The 24884-nt window shown below is 32.6% G+C and overlaps 1 protein-coding gene and 2 non-coding genes across 3 annotated transcripts; 1 reads left to right on the top strand and 2 right to left on the bottom strand.

The window, feature by feature from the left end:
• Window positions 1–779: 779 nt before the first annotated feature.
• On the bottom strand, window positions 780–851 carry TRNAD-GUC (transfer RNA aspartic acid (anticodon GUC)). Its single transcript has one exon. It is a non-coding gene; the product is annotated as a tRNA-Asp (tRNA).
• Window positions 852–3922: 3071 nt separating this feature from the next.
• LOC147407299 (small nucleolar RNA snoR83) lies at window positions 3923–4062 on the bottom strand. The gene has a single exon (XR_015177167.1). It is a non-coding gene; the product is annotated as a small nucleolar RNA snoR83 (small nucleolar RNA).
• A 5157-nt stretch (window positions 4063–9219) lies between these two features.
• Window positions 9220–11143, top strand: LOC147407298 (UPF0496 protein At4g34320-like). Its single transcript, XM_086432833.1, has one exon. It carries the CDS (start codon window positions 9821–9823, stop codon window positions 10949–10951), a length of 1131 nt encoding a protein of 376 aa, XP_086288959.1. The 5' UTR covers window positions 9220–9820; the 3' UTR covers window positions 10952–11143.
• The last annotated feature ends 13741 nt before the right edge of the window (window positions 11144–24884 follow it).

The raw sequence follows: 24884 nt of genomic DNA, 5'->3' as shown, positions 1-24884 counted from the left end.
CGATTTTTAGTCAGGTTTGGGCATAGTTAGCTCGGGTTAGGACAACAAAAAAAATGCCAAACTCAAATTGGGTTGGGTTCTGGTATAACCATCGAGCAATCTGATTTGTCAGAATCCGAACCCAAACTTAATATGATTATAATTTAAAAATATTTTTTTATATCTTTTATTTATCTATAATTTATATATCAGCACTAATATGTGATTATTTTCATTAAATAAATAATTGCTTTATTATTAATGCTTTCGTTTATATAATTGCATATTGACATAAAATGATTATATTAAAACTTCAATTTTTTTGTTCAATGCCATTAATAATAAATAAAAGATGACTACTTTAATTAATCATCATCATCATCTTCTTCTTTAAAGATACTTGTAATTTTAGTATATATAAATTTTGAAACACATTTCTAAGACAAATAATTGTAAATTTTAAGTTCCTTTACATACAGTTTATCTTTTTTTATCTATCATTATCAAATTATTTAATATTAATGATGAATGAATTAACACAAGTCAGTTTCAGGTTGAGAATTTCATGACCGAGGGTTTGGGTATGGGCATGGGTTTGTGATTGTCAAGCTTGGGTTGGGCTTGGGCCGTATCAACCCGAGCCCATTGTCCGTTGATGGTTTATGACTTGTCAAACAGTCACTGTTGTTCCAGCAATCACATCTGTCCTCAGAATTTCGCATTGGTATTTCGTCAAAGACATCTGTTTTGGCAGGGAAAACAGATAGAGTACGGAGATGCTAAAAATATATTATCACATGCGCCGCTGCCGGGGATCGAACCCGGGTCACCCGCGTGACAGGCGGGAATACTTACCACTATACTACAACGACTTCGTTGTTCAGCATGCAGTTATATTTATATAAATATATAAATTATTCTAACAGTGGCTTCAAAATTTTAAGCATAACAAAAGCCACTAAAGATATTTCACGTGTTCTTATTCACTCTATTTATTTGGGGGTCATTCATCTCTTCCATATTAATATGAAGCAATGATACATTGCATGTAAATAATCATTTAGCATAAGAGTTCCATAGGTTTATTGGAATGACAAAAAAAGACCTCTTATTTTTTTAATACTCAAAACAGGGTTATGTATAGTAAATCATATTTTTGATCAGAAATGCCTTCACTTGTAATTTCTTTAATAAATCTTGAAAAATATTTTTCTATATTGTAACTTCCTCCTTAGAGAGAGAGAGATCCACCAAAACTTACCAAAAAATCATTTGAGCTCACTAAAGAGGCTCTAACTTCAAGAATGATAGTGAATTTTGTCGATTTGTATCCACTCTCGTGTCCTCTCTTTCTTTCTTTTTTTTTTTTTTCAATCTTTTATATATTATTATCAATCTTCATATATTTATCCTCCATAATTCCATGAATGAAAAATAGTAATAAAAAACTCAATGATTTCATAGAATTTTTAAATTTTAATCCATAAAATTTATCCATTGTCTAACCTTGACACTGGAATGTATTACAGCATCGAGGCTCAACTTTACCTATCATTGAACCTTGATGAATAGGAAGAATAAATGTAGATATGTTGAGGTTCAATGATAGGTAATGTTGAGTTTTGACACTGTAATACATTCTGATACTGAGGTTCAATACTGGGTAAATTTTATGAACTTAAAATTTAAAATTTTCACGAAATCATTGAGTTTTTGACTATCATTTCTCATTTATATAATTCTGACGGAGAAATATATCACGGTTGATAAGAATGTATAAAAGATTTTTAAGAAAATGAAAGAAAGGATATAGTAAAAACATTCCGTAGAAAGTTTCAATAGATCTTGGATAAAAAACGATAGTAGAAAGATATATAAGATTCACTATCTATCCATAAAGTTGAAGCAACTTTGGTCAATTCTAATGACTTTTTGGTGAGTTTTGGTATAGAGAATGGATTTTCTCTCTCTCTCTAATTAGATGGTATAAAGGTTGGGAGGGAGGAAGTTACAATTTAGAATAATATTTTTCAAGAGTTGATTAAAGAAATTGTAGGTGGAGCATTTTTGTTCAAAAACACGAGTTACTGTAGAAAATAGCTTTGTTTTGAGTATTAAAAAAAATTAACCTTTTTTTTGTCATTGCCATAAACTTGTGGAATTTTTATACTAAAGTCTTAATTATAAACCTTTTAACTTAAATATAAGACTATTAGGTATTTAGTTACAAGATCTTGTTTTTATTAAGATAATATTTAAATATAAAAAAATAATTATGTTAATTAAAAATACAATAATCCAATTGACATGATTTTGATTTTTAAAGAGAGCTTCTATTGCCACACCAAATTTTGCTAACACCACACCAAGATGTGTGCTAAATCTCCAATGATTTACATATGAATTGGGGCAGCTTTAGCAAAAGTTGGTGTTCCAATATAATATCTCTTTTTCAAAATATATTCCTACTAAATACTAATCTCAATTGTGAGACATTGTGAGAGACAATTCACATTAAATTTCTCACTAGACTAGATTTGAAGCCACGATACATTAGTTAATTGAATTGATACTTACAAGATTTTTTATTATGTTCACGTTGAATTTGTGGTATCCCTCGTTTGCTACTAGCAATGCATTGGGATCCATCCTCAAATTTACAAATTTAGTTTAAAAGGGACTTCAATGATAGCAGTTTGATATACTCTTCATATTCAAATTCGGATTCATGTTCCCAACTCAATTCGCGACCACCGCAAAACAATGGGTCACCATAACAACATGGAACTTATCATTTATTTATTTGGTCTCATGAGAGAAGAGCAGTTTTTTTACAGATTTATGTTGAATGCCACACTAATGCTGCCTAAATCGTTGTCGCTAGTTTGAACCACCGACCACAAACCCACATAATTTTGGTTGTATTTGATGAACCAAAGTATTAAGTTCGACAAACTCCAACAATTTAGTTTGGTGAACCAAACTTCAAAATATGGGTTAGAGGTTTTGGATTGAACTGATTTTTTGCAAGGATGGTCACTATGATGAGAAGATCATCCTCACAAAAAATAAACTTCTAAATCCATCAAAAGTGATTTACAAATTATTGATAAAAATTGACAAAAAATCAACGATCCACATTCTAAATTATTTTTAATGGGGTTAGAAGTTTCAGATTGGACTGATTTTTTTTTTCCAGATATTCTTCCCATCATAGAGATCATCCTCACAAAAAATTAGCTCAATCCGAAATTTCTAACTCATATTTTGAAAATTTATAAATGTTACATTGTTTTTACATATGTTTTTTCATATGGCCCTTGACCCTATATATGCACAAGAGCGAGACAAACCGGATCCATTCTAGCGTGGTGAATCACAAAACTTGAATTTAAACTGAGCAAGAACCACGAAACAAGAAGCATAGCCTGAACTAGGGCTGTCAATGGATCAGATTGGGGTTGACTTGGTACCGATCTATATGAATCGAATTGGACTGATCCGATAAGTATCAGATCGGATTCTTACCGGATTGACTTTTTATCGAAACCCAATATTAAGATCTAAATTCAATCCAATAATAATCAGGTCAGATCTGATTTTATATACAAAATCTAAATAAACTTCGTGCATCTCAATTAATAAATATATAATATAATTTATATATTTGTAATATGGAATGGGATTGGAACGGATGGGGTTTCGGGTCTGATCCGATCCATGTCTCCATCCCATCATCCCCCTGTACTCTTTGTTTCCTACCCATGGAGAGCTGATGAGGCATGATCCTTTGGTGGGCACACACGAACGTGATTTCCATCCATTGGATTTGATGACGGGGCTTCAAATCCAATGTCTCTAACCACAAATGAGATCGATCATGGCCAATGCCTCCCAAAAATCAATCTATTCTAAAACACAAGAGAGACACAGAGAAAGATTTGTATGTGTGGAAAGCTACTATTAAAACACCTTTAGAGAATCAATAAAAGATGTTTATCAGCGAAACTTGCCATTAATCGTTAATGTTGGCCTTCCATGAATCAGACAAACACGGTAAGAAACCATAGTTTTGTCTGGGATTATAAAGGCCAATCAACTCTATCCTTCTACTTCTACAAACTAAACAAACAAATTTAAGAATATTTTTTAGATAAACCAGAAACCTACCAACAAAAAATCTCACACCAGCTGCTTATAGGAAACACTTGAATCCCTAAATAGTATTGAGTTCCCTTTCTGCTATTTATACTCCAATCTCACAAAACCCTAGCCCCCTTTTGCGAATTAGGGTTTAAAACCACAAAATCCTGACCGTTAAAATATAAAATCCAACGTCGTGGTAACGCTGCTTTACATTGAAAATCTGAACCGTTCAACTACGAAACAAATAGTTGGACTACGTGGCTTGTCTATCGGCCCTCAAAACTAGTTTAACCTTAAAACCTATGAAAGTCGAGAGTAGCCTGATTTATAATTGAGTGCTGATAACATGACGCGGTTTTGATGTACGCTAGGGGTCAATAGGTATCCATTTAATCGAAATCAAAATCAAAAATCCCAATTCTAGATCCTTTTTTAGTGGAATCGATTAGAATTGGGTCTAAAATGGAACCGAATCGATAAGAACCGAATCACGATTATTCGAAATCGATTTATTTTATCATTTATTTTCATACTATAGAAGATTTAAGGTATTTTTTATTTTAAAATAAATGCATGATATATACAATTCTTCAATTTTTCGTATAAATTATCAATTGAACTTTATTCTTCTAAAATTTTATTACTTTTGAAAAAAAATCTTTAATTTGTATTTTTAGTATAAAAAATTATAACTAAGTTAATAATTTTATTGATAATATGTTAATTTGTTTAAGGAAATTTTTTGTTATAATGATTTGAAATATTTTTTTTCTCATTCGATTCTTGAGAATCGAAACTGATGGGTACCCGTGATTTTTTATGATTTCGATTTTGGTTTTATTTATTTTGGAATTGGTACTGAACTAATATTAATGGTTTTGGTGTTAAGTTTTTTAAGAACTGAATTAGAACCGACCCATTGACACCCTTAGTGCACGCCCGTGATGCATTTGCTCGCAGCCCAACAAATGTTTGACATGTAGCGCGAATAACATCATTAAAAGAGAGAGAGAGAGAGAGAGAGAGAGAGAGAGATTCTCTTACCCGTGTGTGTGTATTCTAAATTTCAAATCTTAAAAAGGGTGATTAGGCACATTGATTATCACATTTACAATCCAACAACACAGGCTTTTAGATGTTGAAAATGGACGGTCCGCGAGTACCCAAATTTAAAAATAAAATTAAACGATGAAAAATAACAAAAAAAAATTCGAAGTTTATATAATTTTGTCCTCTACAACTCTATCGCATCGGATCGTGTTTTTAATATCACCAGGTGATCATATTAGAAAGTTTATTATTTTCACTATAGACAGGAGAGAGAGAAAATGGTGTTAGTAGCGTCGGCTGCATCAAAATTCTTTACAATTTCTTGCCATTGATCTTTGGCTTCAACTTTCAATAACTACACGTTTAACTGGAAACGTAATAAAATAATATATATATAAAAAAAAAAACCCATTTTTACTGAAACCGATTAGACAAGCATAAAAAGGAATCAAGATGGTATAAATTGAATTTGTTACGTTCTAACTGACGGATACTTGTGAGTATTTGAAACTGATTTATTGTCATTTCTTTTTATGCTATACATACTTAAGATTTTCCAACATTTGAAAATTAATCCACATTATATAAAGTTCTTCAATATTTCATATAAATTAAGCATTGTAGCTGTTTTTTTTTTTTTAGGGGGAGAGGCAAGAGCCATCTCTTCTAGAAGTTTATTACTTGTAAGAAAAGATGGTTTTCATATTTTTGAAAATAAATCATAAACTCATATATTTAGTGGAAAAATTATATTTAAATCGATACTTCATAGATAATATAATAATTTTTTTATATTGAAAGTTAGTTTTATGATTATTTGACAACAAAAAAAAAATTCCATATTCTTGAGAATCAAAATCAAAGTGTACCCATGTATCTTTGCAGTTAAGATTCCATTTATTGTAGAATCAGAACTAGAATCTATAAGAATCAGAAAATGTAATTGTTATGACTCTAAGTACCTTAGCAATCGAATTGGAATTGACCCATTAACAACTCTATCTTAGATTTTTCTTTTTGAGTAATGATTTTTTGAGTCTCACAAGGGGCATACTCAAAATACTCTTCTGATGTGGCGTGTGCTAGAACCATAGATATTTTCCTCAGGATACATAACTCTATGTATATATGGGGATGTGCATGTGTATCAGCTAAAAATCTATGGTTCTAGCATATGCCACATCAACAGAGTATTTTGAGTATGCCACATGGGGGAGTCCGATTATCATGAGTCTTTCTTTTTAAATCAAATAAAAAACATATTAATAAGAATAATAATAAGTATGAGCTTTAGTCCCTTAGAACCATTGTCACCAAAATCATATTCAATGGTTATTTGACGAGGATTTAGTTTAGTTAATTGGGATAAGCTCAGTAAAGTTTTGTAAAAATTTTGGGAAATTTCTGGAGATTATATAATGTTATTTTGGGCTTGTTTAAGAAATACATCATTTTCAAATATCCCTAAAACTCCTATTTTGTTCTTGAAATTTGATGATTGAAATACATAAAATTTTGAGTTGAAAGATAAAATTGTTATCGTATACTAAGAATAACTAATAAATTGCGTATTAATTAGTCAATTTAATCAAGAAAGATATACCCGACTCACCAAAATGTTGCAATTTTATTATAAAATATAACTCCCTTGGAGTTCTGACAACTCCAAGAGAACCTTTCTTTATGAAGTTTGTTACCCACCAAACCTTTATCTATTTGTTAGCCAGCAAACCATCGAAAGGGGATCACGTCATAAAATTCAAATTGATAGAGTTAATTTGTTACTTAACATACCTTAGAGGCTAGGAGTGAATCCTTACCGCATGGATTTTTGGCATCCAAAAACATCTTGATGCCACAAAGTTATAAAGGACAAAAGTCTAAAGATGAAAAAAAAAAAAAAAGTTAATTTACACCTTAAAATTTTTATTTTAAATTTAGGAATTTGGTAGTCAGCCATTTTCAACATCTTCATTCAAGATCAAAAGGGATTTTCTTTGAATTTTTTTTGTTTGAATCTGATTTTTTCCCATGATATCTAAAAGGCTATGGTGCTAGATTCCCAATTTGATAATTCATGTTGTCATGCTAGCCGGACTCATAAAGTAAGGTGTGCTGAGTAAATTTGATAAAGTAAGGGAGTTTTTGTAATATAATTGTAACAGATTGTCTCGGTTTTGACCCTGCTCATCTGGTCCCCCATAACGTTTGGACACAACTGTTATCAAAAAAACAAAAAAGGAAAAAAAAAGAGAGAGATAAGATTAAGGGACCATCTGGATATAAAAAATTTACTAAATGGACTATCAAATTGCTGTCGAAAAAGTTAAGGACTTTTTAAAAAGAAAACCCTCCCACAAGATCTATCAAGTAATTTTCCCATGTTTATCTGGATCATAGTTCAATAAAAGGGCAACTTAATCATTTGACAAGCAGAAACCGCAACTAGGGCTGTTCAATGGGCCGGGTTTTGATAGAATCCCGTCTGGCCCGCCATGGACTGAGTTTGGGTTTATGTATGAAGTCCATAGGGCCGATTTTGTATTTTGAATACAGGCCCGACAGGTAACCCAATCCGTTATATTATATTAAAATACAATATATAATAATTTTCTTATAAATTAATAATGATCCCCTTAACTTCTTAGTTTCTTTGAGAGTTAAGAGACTGTAAATTTTAAATGAGAGATGAAAATATGTTTGAAAAATATAATAATCAAATATTATTTTTGATCATTTTATTATTATAGTATGATTTCAGTTCAATTAAAAAATAGTTGAAACGGGCTTGACTCGGCATAACCCGTAAATGACCCGAATGTAGGTTGACTGGGCTTGACTAAGATTTTACTTCTTAAGCCCAGCCCAATATTTTGATGGATTGGGTTATAGCCTAATATTTCAGCCTAAGATGGCCCGAACCTCTCCCCGCACCACCCTCAACTAACTTTGCACCTCTCCATATCTCTCAGACACCCGAAACTCATCGACTTGACTCTCTTAACTCTTCTTCTCATTCTCTCTCTTTCGAGGACGTAAGTCTTCTCTTCCGAGTGCTGATAATATGACGTGTTTTTGGGGCACGCCCTTGACGTGTTTGCTCACAGCCCAACAAACGTTTAATATGTAGTGCAAATGACATCAGCAATAAAAATAAAAAATAACTTTTCTCTCTTGCATGCTGCCCACAGATTTATTTTTTTAGATTTCAAATCTTAAAAAATATTGTTGAGCCCCGACTTATTATCACATTGACAATCCAACAATACAATCTTTTAGATTTTATGAAAATATACATATTAAAAAATATATAGAGTTGTATTGGGGTGACATAGAATTTACTGTGATTGTTACAATTCTGACGTGGACATGTATACATAACCATAGATGATTTTTACTCATATCACGAGGAAACACATCTATGGTTATGTGCACATCTCACATTAGACTTGTGAGAATGGCAGTAAATTCTTTTTGTCATTTCAGTGTTTTCCAAAAATATATTATTTTTCAATCTAATGGTCACCAAGCACCCAAATTTAAATATGAAATTCAACGGTGAAAAAATATATATATATATATATATTCCAATTTCATATAATTTTCTCCTCTACTCCATTTCATCGTATCATGTTTTTGAACGTCACAATATCAGAATAAGAAGGAAAAAGTTGCAGGAAAGTAAAGAGATATTGGAAAGAAAAAGAACTTGCATTATATTCCTTATTATTAGTTTTTACATGAATCATACCTCTATTTATACACATATATTGATAGTTAATTATCATAACAGAATAATAAATTGGCTAATTAACATAACTGATTGACAGACTGATTTGTACAGCTAACTAACATAACTGACTAACAGATTTGTACAGCCAACTGACTACGAGACTGATTTGTACAGCTAACTAACATAACTGACAAATAAATTTATACAGCCCACTAACATAACTGACCTATAATCTAATACACAAGGTGATCAGATTAGAATTATAAAAAAAAAAAAAAAAAAAAAAAAAAAAAAAAAAAAAAAAAAAAAAAAACTATAGACAGCATGGAGAAAGGCGAGTGAGGGGCGTTCCCAAAAAAACGGCGTCCTTTTATCAAAATTTCTTTCTCTCCCTCTCTTCACCCAATTAAACTATTTGTTAACGGTTGCTTTGCGCGTTGAAACTGTAAGAGAGGGAAAAAATATTCAACATTGCTTCCCGCGTTTCCCATCCCTTCTCCTCAGTCTATCTCCCTTTCTCATGCGTGCAAGCCATTCTCAAAATATCCTTTAAAGGTTTTCATTCTCTTTAAGCTTCTTCATTTATCCTTATTTTCGGTGGCCAGATTAGATTCGAAAGCTCCAAATTCTGGTATTTTTGGGACGAACCCGAGGAATCTGAGAGGAGTTTTCTTTCTTGAAATTTATAGGGTTACCTGATTGAAGTCCTTGTGTTTCTTTCTATTTCTTCGTTCAATTTCATCAAATCTCGGGATTTCCTCTGTTATAAAATGAATGATAGAAGTGAGAAATCAAGTCAAATTCATCTATTTAGCTGATATTTGAAGATACCCAATTCGAGGAAAATAAGTAGCACTTATAGATTGAATCTGGGTTTTGCTTGTTTTCTCATTTGGATCTGAAATAGCATTGATGGGAGGTCAATTCAGCAAGAAAACAGGTGAACTACCGCCAGTTATCCAAATCCAACCCAATAACAATTTGGAGTACATGATCGAGCTGAGCTCTTATGAGGCTGCATGTAGTATCGACCCAGACTTGCAGTCCTTCGACACCACTCTTCAAGCCTGTACAAACCATGCGATCAACACCCTCGCTGTTGGTGTCGAGCTTCGAGCCCTCTCATTCGATTCTCTGAAACAAGTCACTGGATGCCTACTCGAAATGAATCAGGAGGTCGTTAAGATCATCTTAGACTGCAAGAAAGATATTTGGAAGAACCAACAACTCTTTGAACTCGTGGAAGAATACTTTGAGAACAGTTTACAGACCTTAGATTTCTGTACCGCCTTAGAAAAATGCTTAAAGAGAGCCCGCGACAGCCAATTGATCATCCATGTCGCTCTCCAACAGTTTGAAGAGGAAGATGGGGTGGATGGGAATAAATATTTGAGGACATTGGAGGAATTGAAGAGTTTCAAGGCGGTTGGGGACCCATTTACGGAGGAGTTCTTCGAGACATTCAAATTGGTTTATAAGCAGCAAGTATTGATGTTAGAGAAGTTACAACTTCGGAAGAGCAAACTTGATAAGAAACTCAAGTCTTTGAAAGTATGGAGGAAGATCTCAAGCATTATCTTTGCTTCGACTTTTGCTGCGTTCCTGATATGCTCAGTGGTCGCAGCAGCCATTGCAGCACCACCTGTTGCGTCTGCTCTGTCCACTGCAACTTCGATTCCTGTCGGATCAATGGGCAAATGGTTTGACTCGCTTTGGAAGAACTATGAGGATGCATTAAAAGGACAGAAGGGCGTCATTAACTCAATGCAAGTGGGCACTTATGTTGCAATCAAGGATTTGGATAGCATCCGGGTCCTTGTTGATCGATTGGAAATAGAGATTGAATCTTTACTGCAAACTGCCAATTTCGTCATTAGAGAAGAGGAAGTTGTGAAGTTTGGGGTAGAGGAGATCAAGAAGAAAATAGGGATATTTATGCAGAGTATTGATGATTTGGGTGAACACGCTGACAAGTGCAGCCGGGATATACGGAGAGCAAGGACGGTGATTCTTCAGAGGATTATTAAACATCCCAACAACTGAAGATGTGCTCACTGGTTTGCTCTACTGATGAATGTTCCATGATGGTAATTTATGTGACATTTAATGTCTATGTATGAATAAGCAAATGTTGCTAACTCTGTATCTTGGATCCCTCTCCTTATGAAGAATAGCATGAAACATTTCGATGCTTTTTGAATTTTAGATTTTTTTACTTAAATCTAATCAAAGAACCTTTTTTTTATTTTTATTTTTCTTTGTTGTATTTTAATTTCAGTAATGTTTATCTGGATCATAGGTTCATAGCTTGAAAGTAATCACACATTTTACTGAGATACTAATTGTTAGTAAATTTCTTGATTCGAGGGTAGAAAATGTAATTTGTCTAGAATCTTGGATAATCCAATGGCTCTACTCTTATTAATGCTCAGTGGTTCTTTCTTAAGCTATCCCTGTCAAACATGAAGAGGTTCTAAGGAATGTTCTATGGAAAGCAATAATATGATACCACTAACAACAAGAACAATCATAAACATGGAAGCATTTTAGAATTCATGAAGTAGACTGCTAGTTGTAAACTTGTAGGGTTATGATGCACACGGCCCTTAGAATTTAGAACTCTTACTATCACAATAAAGAAACTTAAAGTGCTTATAGATGACCTCTCAGTGATGTGCTTCAATGCTTGAAGAAGCAACAGTCTATTGTTTCTTGCTCTGCCAACAACGACCACGGCTACAGTCAACACAAGAAAACCCGTTGTATGCTATCTAGCCAACAAATACCTCAAATGTCCCATTTTTCATGATCATAACCTTTTACTGAGTCAATCTTACAAACCACCCCAACTTCCTTGATCTTAGTCTAGAATTAATAACACTCATTTGCAATGAGAACCCATCCGGAATCTGCATCACACTTATAAATGCACCCTGATCCGTGATCCAACCCAATGATTCCTTAGAAGCACAATTTTCATCCTAGGCACAAGCATCTTAGACCCTAACTATTACGTACTGTAGCTGTGACAATTACCCTATCCTGGTAAGAAGTTTATGATTTGGCATAATTGTGTGACTAACATGGTGATGCAAAGACTAGGAAAAATAAAAGGAACCAAAGGAAGAAGCAACCCAAAAAGTTCATTTAAAAGCCTCCCAGTATTATGGTGATTCCCAACTTGCCTTCAAGAAAATTGATTTTGCAGAACAAGCCAAACATTTGAAGTTCTTTTCAAATGTGTCTCCATGAATTCTGGTGTTCCTTCTCTTCCTCCAAGTTAGCTGATTTTGCAAACCCCCCAAGCTTTTCATGAGGTAATACTTGTGAGAAATTGTCTTAGATAAAGAAGACTCTTAGAGAGGCAAATCAGGCAATATAAACAATACTTAGACAAATGTGGAGAAGTTTGAACAGAAACCATGCTTTCCACTATATTATTAAAATTAGTTGAATGTTTGGGGAATTCTGTCGATTAATGACTTTGTGAAGTGGAGCTTTCATATTACATGTCATAAAGAAATTTAAATATACGGGAAATGATGAAAAACACTTTCATCCCAATCCCCCAGCCTTTTATGGCATGGGAGGTGCTTAGGTGAGAAATGTCCACCTTTTTAAATTTCCATTTAAAAAACTACTTGTAAAGATTGAAGTAGTTACGATTAAAGACGCCTTTGATTCTGCATTTTGTAATTGGTATATGAAAACCAATTTCTTTGTAATTTCCTAGTTTCAACATAGGTAAATATTTCCATTTTCTTACCATTAGCATGTAGCTTCTCTCAAAAAAATTGACAATGTTCTTTGTTGGTTTGTGATTAACAAAAATAAATACAATCCAATTCAGTAGAAAAGTAAAAAGTCAATGATCACTTTTATGTGCATTTTGTTCTAACTTTCCAACTAACCATATTTGCAAATATTTACTTCTCATTTTGGGGTGGGTTAGTCTTTTTTTTGCATTAAAGGTTGTAGTGTTATTCATGCCTAAAGAAGAGAAGTAAATATTATAGGATTTTCATTTGTGAAGTATAATGAGCAAGTGAGGAACTCCATTACAGGATATAGGTTCAGATAAACAACATAGAAACTAAATTGTTGAAGTAAATGGGGATAGAAAGGAGAAGAGGATTATAAGAAGAATATGGAATTGCTCTGAGGCACGGAGTTCACTCATTGTCTTATAGGCAACAGACACCCTCACTCTTCTTGAAAAAAATATAGGCACAATCGTGCTTCTAGCGAATTCTGCCTTCAAGATGTAACGGAGGCCATTTTTGCCAAAACTGTATGTTCTCTCGAAGCATGCACTAACTCTAAAGAGAATCTATCACGCAAGTTCACAGAAACACAATACCTATTTTAAAACAGATTAAATTATATATATTAGAATCGATTAGAAAGAAAGGGGCTTATTCTATTTTTTGATGCTTTCTTTTTGGCTGAACTAGCCATCTTTACATAGATAAATATCTCAAAAGAGAGGCCTGTTCAAAAATGGTCTTTGGGGGACCAATTGGGGTGCTCAACCCATTGGAAGTGTCCTTCTGGTTTTTTTAACCGGTCGAAGCGATCATTGGTCAAAATCCATTCGACTCCGATTGGTCCCACTAGGCACCTTTTATATGGACCCATTTGATGCCCTTTGGGTTGACAAGTGGTCCATTCAATTTGGCCCGGCTCCTCTATCATTTAAAATATTTAATTTTCAAAGATGGCTAAATAGCCATTAGGGAACCTCAAAGAGAAGTTTTGGTGTGACGAATGAGGGAAGATTAGACCCCTCCGAAATGATTTTGACAATTAAGTTCCTCCCAAAATGAATTTTCACGATCCATGCAAAAAATATGAGAATCAATAGGAAAGCTTCCTCATAATTTTCTAATCAATCTTGAAATATGACAACTAATCATATTGTTTCATTCCACCTCATCAATCCTTGTGAATTGATCTTAATAAATCTTTTCCCTTTTACAAATTAACACAACAATGATTACATATTTTTTCCATTTCATCTATATATATATACTCACTGATGAAAAATCACATGATCCCGATCGTACTGAAATATGTATAAATATTTTCTCCGAGATATGTATTATTGAAATATGTATAAATTAATCCTGACGTTGGATTTTTCATGTTTACACAGCCGGGATCATGAGTCACTGGAATGAGACTCATATATATATACACTTGTTCAGGGTTGGTGCTATACTTTTTGGGTTAGATTAAGCCTAAGCAACATTGGACTGTTTACAATCCAGCCCAAACCCAGCCTGGCCTGGTACACACACACCAAAAAAAAAGGATAATTTCCAATAAACTTATGCCATGTGTATCCCAGAAATATTAGAGCCTAGAAAAGAGTTCAACTTTTTTCACCTTTTGTTGTTTAAAATAAAATAAAATAGTCAAATTTATTCCCTTTTCGCTGTGAAAGTCTTGGTCCACATGGCACTATCTTCTTTTTTATTAACAGAAAAAACATCTTATCTTCGTGGATCCTAAAAGAATCTGAAAAAGAAAGGCAAAATCATAGAAACATGAGTAGTAGAATATAGGATCCAATGCAAAAGAATCAATGAGAAAGTAACATTTAATTTAATTTAACTTAAGAAGAGAAATAGTTGTTAGTGTTACCTACTCAACTGATTCCTTTTTCTCTCTCTCTTTGTTTTCAAAAAGGACAATTAATGATATGTGTCTGTCGCATTCCCACATTTCTCGTGACCTTCCTTATTGTGTTAAACAACATTGGACCTTAGAAAAACAAAATAAAACACCAACTTTATCCTGCTACGGTTCACTTTAGCAAACATCAACTTGAAATTTACATTGGGAATTTTCGAATAAATTTCATAGGATCCCAATGTTACAAAACCCTTTATTGAAATATCTGCCAAACTATTGAGACCATTGTATTGGTGGTTGTTACCCCTGTGAAATCAGGTGTTCCCCTTGTTTAACATGATAAAAAGGAAGTAGGTAAAGATAATAATGGTCGAAATTATTCTCTTTGTGAGGAATTTTTGCTTACAAACTCTTCCGTGCGTGCCACGTCAAGCATAACAAGGGTAATTTTATAACTAATAAGGGTAGTTATATAAATTAGGGATGTCATTCAATACACGTGGGCTCATGTTATTGGTGGATCTCGGATTCTGTGAGCAAATTTTTTTCCTCTCGTTGCCACTTGCCACACCGCCTCCCCACATGTTTTCAAGATGCACCCCCACTTAAAAATAACCTAAAGGATCCCTATGGTGATCTCTTACTAAACCATTTAAAGCCAATCAATAATAAGTTGTCGAACAGATTTTTTTTTTTTTTTTCGTAACCTGTTACTGATTGGGGTACATTTTGAGAAAGGGGGTGCAAGGAGTGTCAACCTAACGTGCAATGATTGATCAATAGTGAGAAAAACACTATAGAAACAGTGATTTAGAGCGCAAAATCTCAAGAACTTCCCTTACTAAGTAAAGAAAATTCCCTGCCCTCATCACCCAGAGGCATCTAAAAACATGATCCATGTTGCCACAATGAGGTAGAGCACAAATGTAAGGAAATTATATATATATATATAAAACAAGAGAGAGATAGAGAGAGTTAATTTCACGGTCGAATTTTAATATTAAATTTGGGTGTTCCCTAGCTACTGATTTTCAAAACCAATCAAGGATGAAGCTGAATTTTTTATTTTTTTATTTTTTTTATATAGAAAAATGCTATAGAATACAGTGATTTAGAGCACAAAATGTTAAGTACTTCATAAAGTTAGTAAGGATAATTTTCTGACAACATCACCTTGTAGTATTTAAAAACATGATCAATGCCACAGCGATGTAGAATACAAAATGTAAAGAACATAAAATATATAATTAAAAAAAAAAAGTTATTTCACCGTAGAATGGTAATATTGAATTTGATTGTTCAGTGGCCATTCATTTTCAAAACCAACCTTGGATGAGTTGAAAAATAATTATGATTTAAAAAAAAAAAAAAAAATTATCTACACCATGACATCTATAGTGCTATGTGTTGGATTGTCAATGTGAAAATCCATGTGGGCCCATCACCCTTAGTAATTAGTAATATTTGAAATTTTAATTACTAAGTTAGTGGGTTCTAGGATAATAGGATTTAGGTGATGGCAATGTGACAATCCATGAGGGCCCATCATGCTTTTTCGATAGTAATATTTGAAATTTTAATTACTAAGTTAGTGGGTTCAAGGATAATAGGATCTAGATAATGGCAAGTAGTCACTCCCTTGACATACACGACGGGAAACTTTTGTACAGTTGGGGAGTGCAACCATATTATCATGAAAGGGATATAGGATGGTCGACGTTATCAAATAAATAAATAAGTAGTTGCTTCTTTATTATTATTTCAAAGGAATCAATCTATATGGATTGGACAAAGAGGAATGGTTGGGTTGGATTGGGCAGCATCTTTTTCTTGAGCTAATAAAATGTAGGGAATAAATGAGGGCATGTCCTTATCTGATATTCGATTATTGTTGATCTATATCTAGTCCAAAATTACATTAAATTGGATCATAATGGCTGGGTACAGCCTCTAATAATTGGATTCCATCCATTAACATTTAACAGCTACACTGCACGCGGTTGTAAGCTCTTAAATGGCTTCCTAGTTTGGTACAAAGTTATTTATTGGTTTGTGATTAAACATGTATTAATTAACTCAAATGATTGGACACATAATAGGTTTATTATAATCTATTTTGTCTAGAGCTTTAATTTCTTGGTTCTTTGGATGTCTCCAACTTCTCCTACACCTGTTGAAAGGGAGATTATACCTCTAAAGTTGTGTGGCAGGATGGATCCATCCTTCTTAGTAACACATCCATAAAATGAGCAAATTTTGGAGCACACTTTTGGTGGAAAGGATCATTGACTAATGGTAATATTAGTTATGATGATCATATAATCATTTTCACAAGATATTAGGATAATTCCATTATGAGTAGTTAGAGTTTATTTGCAATGAGGCCTTGAACTCACTATCCTCAAAGTTGCATTGGGATTTGTCGATCAATTGAGTTACGAACCTAAGCCTATACAATAATTAAAATTTTATTTCTTTAGCGTAATATCAGGGTGGATGTTATCATTGTCATTGTTCATGTCTAACTTCATCTCAATTATCTTTTTTTCTTTTTCTGTTTTCCTTCGTTCAATAAAATCTCCATCTTGTATTCTACAATCTTAACCTCCTTCAACACTCAAATATATTCAATTCAAGGATCTTTATATATCATTTATAATCTACATTGAGAGATTATATATCAAACCACACAATCCAATCAAATGTTTTTAGGAGCGATCATAACAGACCGAATTTAATGGGCCATCGATTCCAATCGACTTTAGGATGAGCAAGATGGGTCACGGTCATCACAGACAAGCAATCGATGAGCACCAACAATAAGATAAGTGTATTTCCACAACTTTAACCATTCAATCAATGGGATCAAGGGCTATAAATGATATTACATGTAACTAATGCCATGATAAAAAATAAAAACATACTTAGATTATATTTTACTAATTACATAATCCTAGAGAATTTATTATAAAATAATAAACAACACCCAAATATTAAGATAACATTTTATTCTAATCATATCTAATACCTTATTAATTTATGTAAGGTATACCTTATTACATTGCATCATATCTAATACTCTATTAAGTACAATAACTAAAAGGGGTGGAAGTTCATATTTCAGCCAAAATCTTTACGGGGCTTCTTGTTAACATCTAGTCATTTTTCGTGATGGATCAGCCTCACGGATTTGGAATGGGCTCACCAAAGCAAAGGTGTTGATTCAAAGATAATGGTTGGTGGGAAATCCATTCACATATGACAAGGTCCGTGGGTTTCAATGCTCCAAGATTGCAATGGCGAATCCAAATTTTGTTGCTAAAAGTGGGTATGATGTTAAGCCTTTGGACAGTGGAAGTATGAAAACACACGTTGGTGTTGGCTTATGATTTAAATAAACAAATTTATAGATTTTTTTTTTCTTAAAATATTAAATTGAGTTTTAAAATTCTTTTCAAAGAAGATGTATGATGTATAGAAATGAATGAAAGAGATTTATTGTATCTAGCATAAACCTAAGTTCATAAACTCAAATTAATGGACCTACGTACATTGACCAAGTTTCGTGGTATTTATGTTGGTTCATAGATAAATATTCATTTATTAATTTTAGATAAATGGATTTAGTTGTAAGAGATGAACCTAAGGTTGGAAGAGATTTTAAGACATGTATTTATTAAATACATCTACAATGCACCTTAATTGGAAGAATTAGTGGGATATGTATTAATCAATTGTGATATATTTTCCCAAGTTCATCTCCACCCTTATATAAACCTTCTAACCCCATTAGTTTTGGTATCTCAATCATTTTCTTACATCTCTCAATTTTCACTCCATTCTTTTTGAGAATTTTTCTTTTTTCTCTATCATTCTTTTGAGCATCCAAAAGAGGAAGGTACAAATTCCTATTGAGTAATGCAAACTTATAGAGGAATGGAATCGAGTTCAAACTAAGTTGAATCCCAGAGATAGTATTGTTGTACTCCCTTAAATAAACGAGAGGCTCTGACTATCTTTAATAAGTGTTTATCCGTCTCTTAGCCAAGTTGATTTGATCATGGATTATGATTTTTTATTTGTTTCTTAAAAAAAAAATCAAGTTTTGTGTTCGATTTCCAACAATTGACAGTACAAATTTCCTAGCCATATTCTTGGAATCCCTAAGAATATCAACTCATCTCAGTGATACATTGATGTTGTAGTTTGATGCTAGAATTACTTTTCTTAATTATATATTATCAAAAATAAAGAAAAAGTCACTCACATTATAAAACAGACCTAGTGGAGTATCAAACATTTGATAAATGGACCCACCAAATATTGTCTTGACATGTACTATAAATTCTAATGTATTTAGAAAATATATATTATACTACAATTGTTATATTTGAAGTTTGCTCCATTTGACGTGTCCTACTTATATAGGATATAATTTGGACTAAATCCTGATCAAGTAGTAGAGCAGATGGTTGAGACAAGATCAACTATTCTTTTGATTGGATTGGGAAAGTATCCCAAGAATTTAAGAGTGATAAACCGTGTCAATCACGTTTTTTCCTAAATGGATAATTTCCTGTCTTGCAAGGACTTTTCTTTAACTAACCTAAAAAATCAGAGGATGATCATCTAGAATCCCCTTAAATAAGGAAATAGGTGGCATGTCTATAAAAGGTGATTAAAGAAAAGACTAATATACAAATAGAGGAGAAGGCCATAAAGGAGGGGATTTCTTTGGAGGGTGACTTAATTGTTTTATCTATTACTTATCGCAATTTTTGTTCTAATTTGAGTATCGGAGGGTATTTAGCACCTATCACACAAGTGTCCCAGCTTGACGGAGGAAGAAATATTCACCATCAAAGCTATTGTTGAGGTGTTTGGGGTAAATTTAGGAAAAGATCTCCACATTACCAACTCATCATCTTGATCTGCTCTGATACATTCTTGTACAGTATCATTATAGTCCAAAATGTGGTCCTACTTGTAATCTATGTAACTATCCTAATCATAACTACACTATTTGGATACTCTTTGTCTCATCAATTGGGATCTAGGGAAAATGTTCTAATGATTAAAACAATGAAAAATTTGTAAGATTTTTATTTTTATTTTTAAAAAGAAAACTAGAGTAATTTTCCTTTTGAATAAATCTTTATTAATAGGGTTTAACATATCCTTCGTGACTTTTCAGTACATATCATACTCTTGGAAACTGAAATGTGACTAGATAAGCACTTGTCAACATTGGCAGGTCAACCATTTCGTCAATTTATCTATTTTCTTAAAGGAGGGGTCTTCATTGTAATATCCGGTCAATCACATTTTCGCTACACGTGTGTGAATAGGTGATCCACTCAAATTTCTCTAGATTGATGTATCTTATTTGACTACTCTTCACACGAGACAGACATTGCACTCTTAGGACATGTCTATCTCTAAGATCCTAAGCGTATTCCTCGTGACATCTTAAGACATATTTATTTCATCTTAATTAAGTTGGTAAAGGTGTATGGAGTGTTGATCTCACAACCTAGGTTTAGATTCTACTGAACTCACTTTCAAACTTAGGATTGTCATATACTATGGAGTCTCCGTCACGACAGCATATTTTTTTTTGTTCGTCATTTAGATTACAACCTAGGATGGATAAAGATGATTGAAGACAAAAGTTCTATGTCATGGAGAGTTAGGACATTATCTTTAACTTTAATGATCTTTTAATGGTCCATTCCTAGTATACTTTTCAATGTTGGATGCTTGGCTTTATCCAGTCTTGAGGCGATACCTCGTACATCGATGGCTAAAATTTATTTGTTTTTGCCGAGAAACAATTATCACAGAATAAACGTCAAACCAGGACACAATAACTAGATGTCCTCGAGATTCCTTCTCAAGAATCTCGAGAAATATCTTGACCTTGGAGGATTGGACTGACACTCCTCCATGGTTACCGTGGGTGGACACTATCACTTACCAATATACATCAGCTGTAAAATAACTATACTATTTATAAAAAGTAAGAAAGAGTGGGCCCAACGTCTGATACGATCACACCTAATGCATATTTTTGTAGTTAAAGGTAATGCGGGTGGGACCCATCGAGTTTCCGTTACGTTTCTAGTACCGTCTCTTTCAAATGTCCTTGTCCTTTTTATACGAAATTACAAAAGTACCATTTCAATCAAACCAACAATATCCTTTACCCTTTAAGAGTGCCGATTATATGACGCGATTTTGGCGGACACCCTTAGCCCTCCCTGACGTTTGACATGTGGTGCAAAAGACATTAGCATTAGAGTGAACTTTTCTCTTACTCATTGTCCACATATTTATTGTTTTTAGATTTTAAATCTTAAAAAAGATGATTGGTCCACATTGATTTTTACATTTACAATTCAACCATACAACTTTTTAGATTTCATAAAAATATTCATATTAAAATATATTAATTTTCAAACTTGATCTAAGATTTTGAGAATGGATGACCAGTGAGCATCCAAATTTAAAAATAAAATTTAATGATTAAAAAATAATTATGTTTTTTTTTATTTATATAATTTTGTCTCATATGACTTCATTGCATTGGATCATGTTTTTGAATGTCATAAAGTGATTAGATCAGAAAATTTTTTTTTTTTTCACTATAGACAAGAGAGAGAAAATGGATTGAGGGGCGTTAGTCAAAAACTATGTCATATTATCAAAATTCATCCTTTAACGATGTTTAAAATAATATAATGACTACTAAAAGTAAGGAAAAAATCACTAATTGTGACTGGTGAGCTCCTCCATCAAATAGGTGGTTTGAGATGTTTTTGTAAGGATTCCAAATATAAATGAATATCTAAAAAACAAATTGTAATATTCATTAGAAGGCTACTATTGATATCTAGAAAATTTGTGTTTTTTCCCCCTTTTATCTCAATCATCTATTTGATGGAGATGGGTGAGGCTAGAAAAATCTTAAAAAATGATATCAATTGCATTGATATTGAAGTGGCACGTGTATTATTGGGGTTATAAACATAAATTTTGACTTTGTAATAAAATTTATAAATTTTATTGTATGCAAACTTTTTTTTTTTTTTTGCATTGGCGGGCCACACATACCAACCACCATGCACGTGTATAGCAGTTAAATACAATCACTTAATGTGGAGAGACACAGAGATTCGAATATGTGACTTGGGGAGCAAACTAGTTACCCTTACTATCTCAACTAACCCTTGGTGGGTGTATGAAAACCAAGTTGATTGAGGGATAATGATATTGAAATAGGGAGAAGTTGGTATTGGAATATGCAAGGGTTGAGAATTGATCTTTGATGGTCCGTAATGGGAAAAAAAGTTTGAGCACCTACCTTTTATTTGACCAATTTTCTTCATTCAATGTAACTTTATAATTTATTTATATATTTAAATGGAAATTTTATAATTTTTTTAATAAAATAAGGGAAATAGGATGATGTTTCGTCACAAATTAAGTTTCCCTTTTCATTTTTTTCCCCTACATATGTGTAGGTAGCACACTTAATCAATTATAATGGATCTAAAGAGATTTGTTGATTTAAATTGAGGAGTTCTTGGCTAAAGAATTAAAAACATAATATCTTTGAAGAAATATCTTAAAACAACAGGAGCTCATTTGTGGCAGCTATGTTTTCAATAGAAGTTCTTCTATGGAATCACTTTTATAAAAAATTTGATTATGAAAATATTGTTTTGATGATTATTTTAAGAAAGTTATTTTTTTGGATTTAGAAATGCTTCTAAAAGTTGTGTATCATTTGAATAACCGTAATGCTCTTTAAATAAGTGAAAATAGTTATTCCTATAAATTTTTACGAGTATTCTAGTCATTAATTTAAAAATAAAAGATATATTCATCTAAATTCTTGATAATTTTCATTTCATCCATTTAGTTTTTGGTAGAAATGAGAATGAGCCAGGATTGGGTATGTGTTGCTTTAACTTCTAACTAGTTTGGACTTCTACCTTTTATAAGTTAAGTGCATACTAAACAAGAATTTGGACCTAAAAGTGCTTTTGATGGGTGATAGGTTAAATCCACCCACAAAAACATGCACCAAATGAAAAATCTTCTTAGTTATTAACGAGTTTATTATTAAGTACCCAATACCATAATTAATTATTCTCTCTCTCTCATTTACAAAGAAGAAGCTAAAGCCTAGTCCTACATGTAAACAATGAAGAAAGTTAATTGATCACAATGATTGAGAACATGAAATTGAATGACAAAATAATGCAATTAATCAAAACTCATGAACCATGAATAATATTTATTGATACACATTGTTTCCACCTCTCTTTTACTACAATTTCTTTCAACTAATTAATATCATGAATGACTATTGTGGAGGTCAAATTTGTGATTGACCCCAAGATCTGAATTTTAGCAAGATCATTCATCAATAAATCGTAGAAATAATGAAAAATCAAAAACGAAAAAGAGAAATAATGAAAAAAGATTTTTTATGTGGTTCGACAAATGTGCTTACATTTACAAGTTCGGGGAGCTGTTCCACTATAAATCTAATTTACATCACCTACTTTCCTCGGTCCTTCTCCCCCCTCCCCCTTCACTCTTCATCCCTTTACAATAGCCTTAACCCTCTTTAAATAGAAAAATATTTTAAAAAGTCATATTTCTAATTAAATTATAATTGACCTAATTACCCCTATCAAATAAGATAATTACATATTAGGGAAGAATCCTCACAAATTGAGATTCTTCCCTACTTACATAGAATCTTACTCAAATTATTTACATACCGATATCGAGATACGTGTTGATGGTACGAATGAATGATCCAGATGTGAGATGATTTTTTCCCTCCACAACTACTAAATTTGAAATAGATATCAAAATTTATAGAACTTTAAAAAAGTAATATATAATAACTATCTTTTGAATAATCTTTGTTGAGCGTAAATCCATGGGTGTACCAGGCAACTAGTAAACCCTTTTCTTGATCTGGCCAATTTCATAAATATAATTTGAGATAATAAATCATAATGAAGTAGAAAGTATTAAGTTGGATAAATTAGGGGTCATAATAATTAAATAAGACAATTACATAATTTGGTCAGAGTGATACTTTGAAGGGAGTGGATCCTTGGTGGTAGATTTTTTGTAGTATTGTATGGTTCTTTTTAGATGATTGAGAGCGTGTCATATTTAATTGTTAAATCTAACTTTTCAAAAATTGGAAATTCAGTAATCATCCATTTTCAAAGCCTTTGATCTTGTCTATGTGTATTTCTTTTTTGATATTTATTTTTCAAATCTGATCTAGATCATGAATGTTAGAGGCTTGATACGTTATTTTATTCCCAACGTGACGATATTTCAAGTGTTGATTAAGCACTATAGGGTACTGTAATAAGTAACTACTACCGAAGATCCTCTCTCACTTTGAATTCATACTTTACCCATTAAATAAACATCGATTCAAAGATTCCACAACAATTATATTTCTTGGAAACTATCTCCGCCACGAATGATTTTTTGCTCACAGCCTAACAATCGTTTGACATGCGGTGTAGATGACATTAACAATAGAGAGAAAATTTCTCTCTCGTGCCTCTCATCTTCTTCCAACAATTTTCCATTTTAAGACTTAAAATCTTAAAATAGAGATCACATGGATTATCACATTATCAAATCTAAAATCACAATCTTCTAAATTTGATGAAAAAACTCATATTCAAAAAGAAAAAAAAAATTGATTTTTATCCAAGGAATTGAAAATGGACGGCTACACTACCCAAACTTAAAATAAAAATTTAGAGATGAATTTTTTTATTTTTATTTTTTAAAAGTTCATAGAATTTCATCCTGTCAACCCTGTGGTAGTGGATCATGTTTTTTAATGTCACAAGGTTATCTTAACAGGAAATTTTCGCTTTACCTCCGGCAAGTGAGATTTCCTCGGTTATTGCTGATGTCATTAATGCCACATGTCAAGTGATTATTGGATTGTAAGCTCACAGTCTTGTGAGAAGAAAAAAAAAGCACTCTTCCGCCACCAGTAGCAGCATTTTCAGGGGCATTATTGTCACCTTATTTATGAGTTGGTAATTATACATAATCTGTAGGGTTAATTCTGTAACTTAAAAAGCCACAAACAGTCATTCCGTAACGCTTGTCAAATCTTTCAAAACAAAACCCCTCCAAATGTAACTGCTAAGTTAGGCTTACGACACGCTCGCTGTACAAATGGGGCTTGACGTTTACGTGGCACAATGAGATTGGTTGCATTCAGGTCGTCGGGATTCCAAAAGAAGAATATAATACAGTCACACTCTCTCTCTTT

The sequence above is a fragment of the Akebia trifoliata genome, chromosome 3, assembly GCF_017979445.1.
Source record: "Akebia trifoliata isolate Shusen 1 chromosome 3, ASM1797944v1, whole genome shotgun sequence".
Classification (NCBI taxonomy): Eukaryota; Viridiplantae; Streptophyta; class Magnoliopsida; order Ranunculales; family Lardizabalaceae; genus Akebia; species Akebia trifoliata.
Note: the sequence above shows the minus strand (reverse complement) of the source record. Positions and strands in the feature narration are given on the sequence as shown.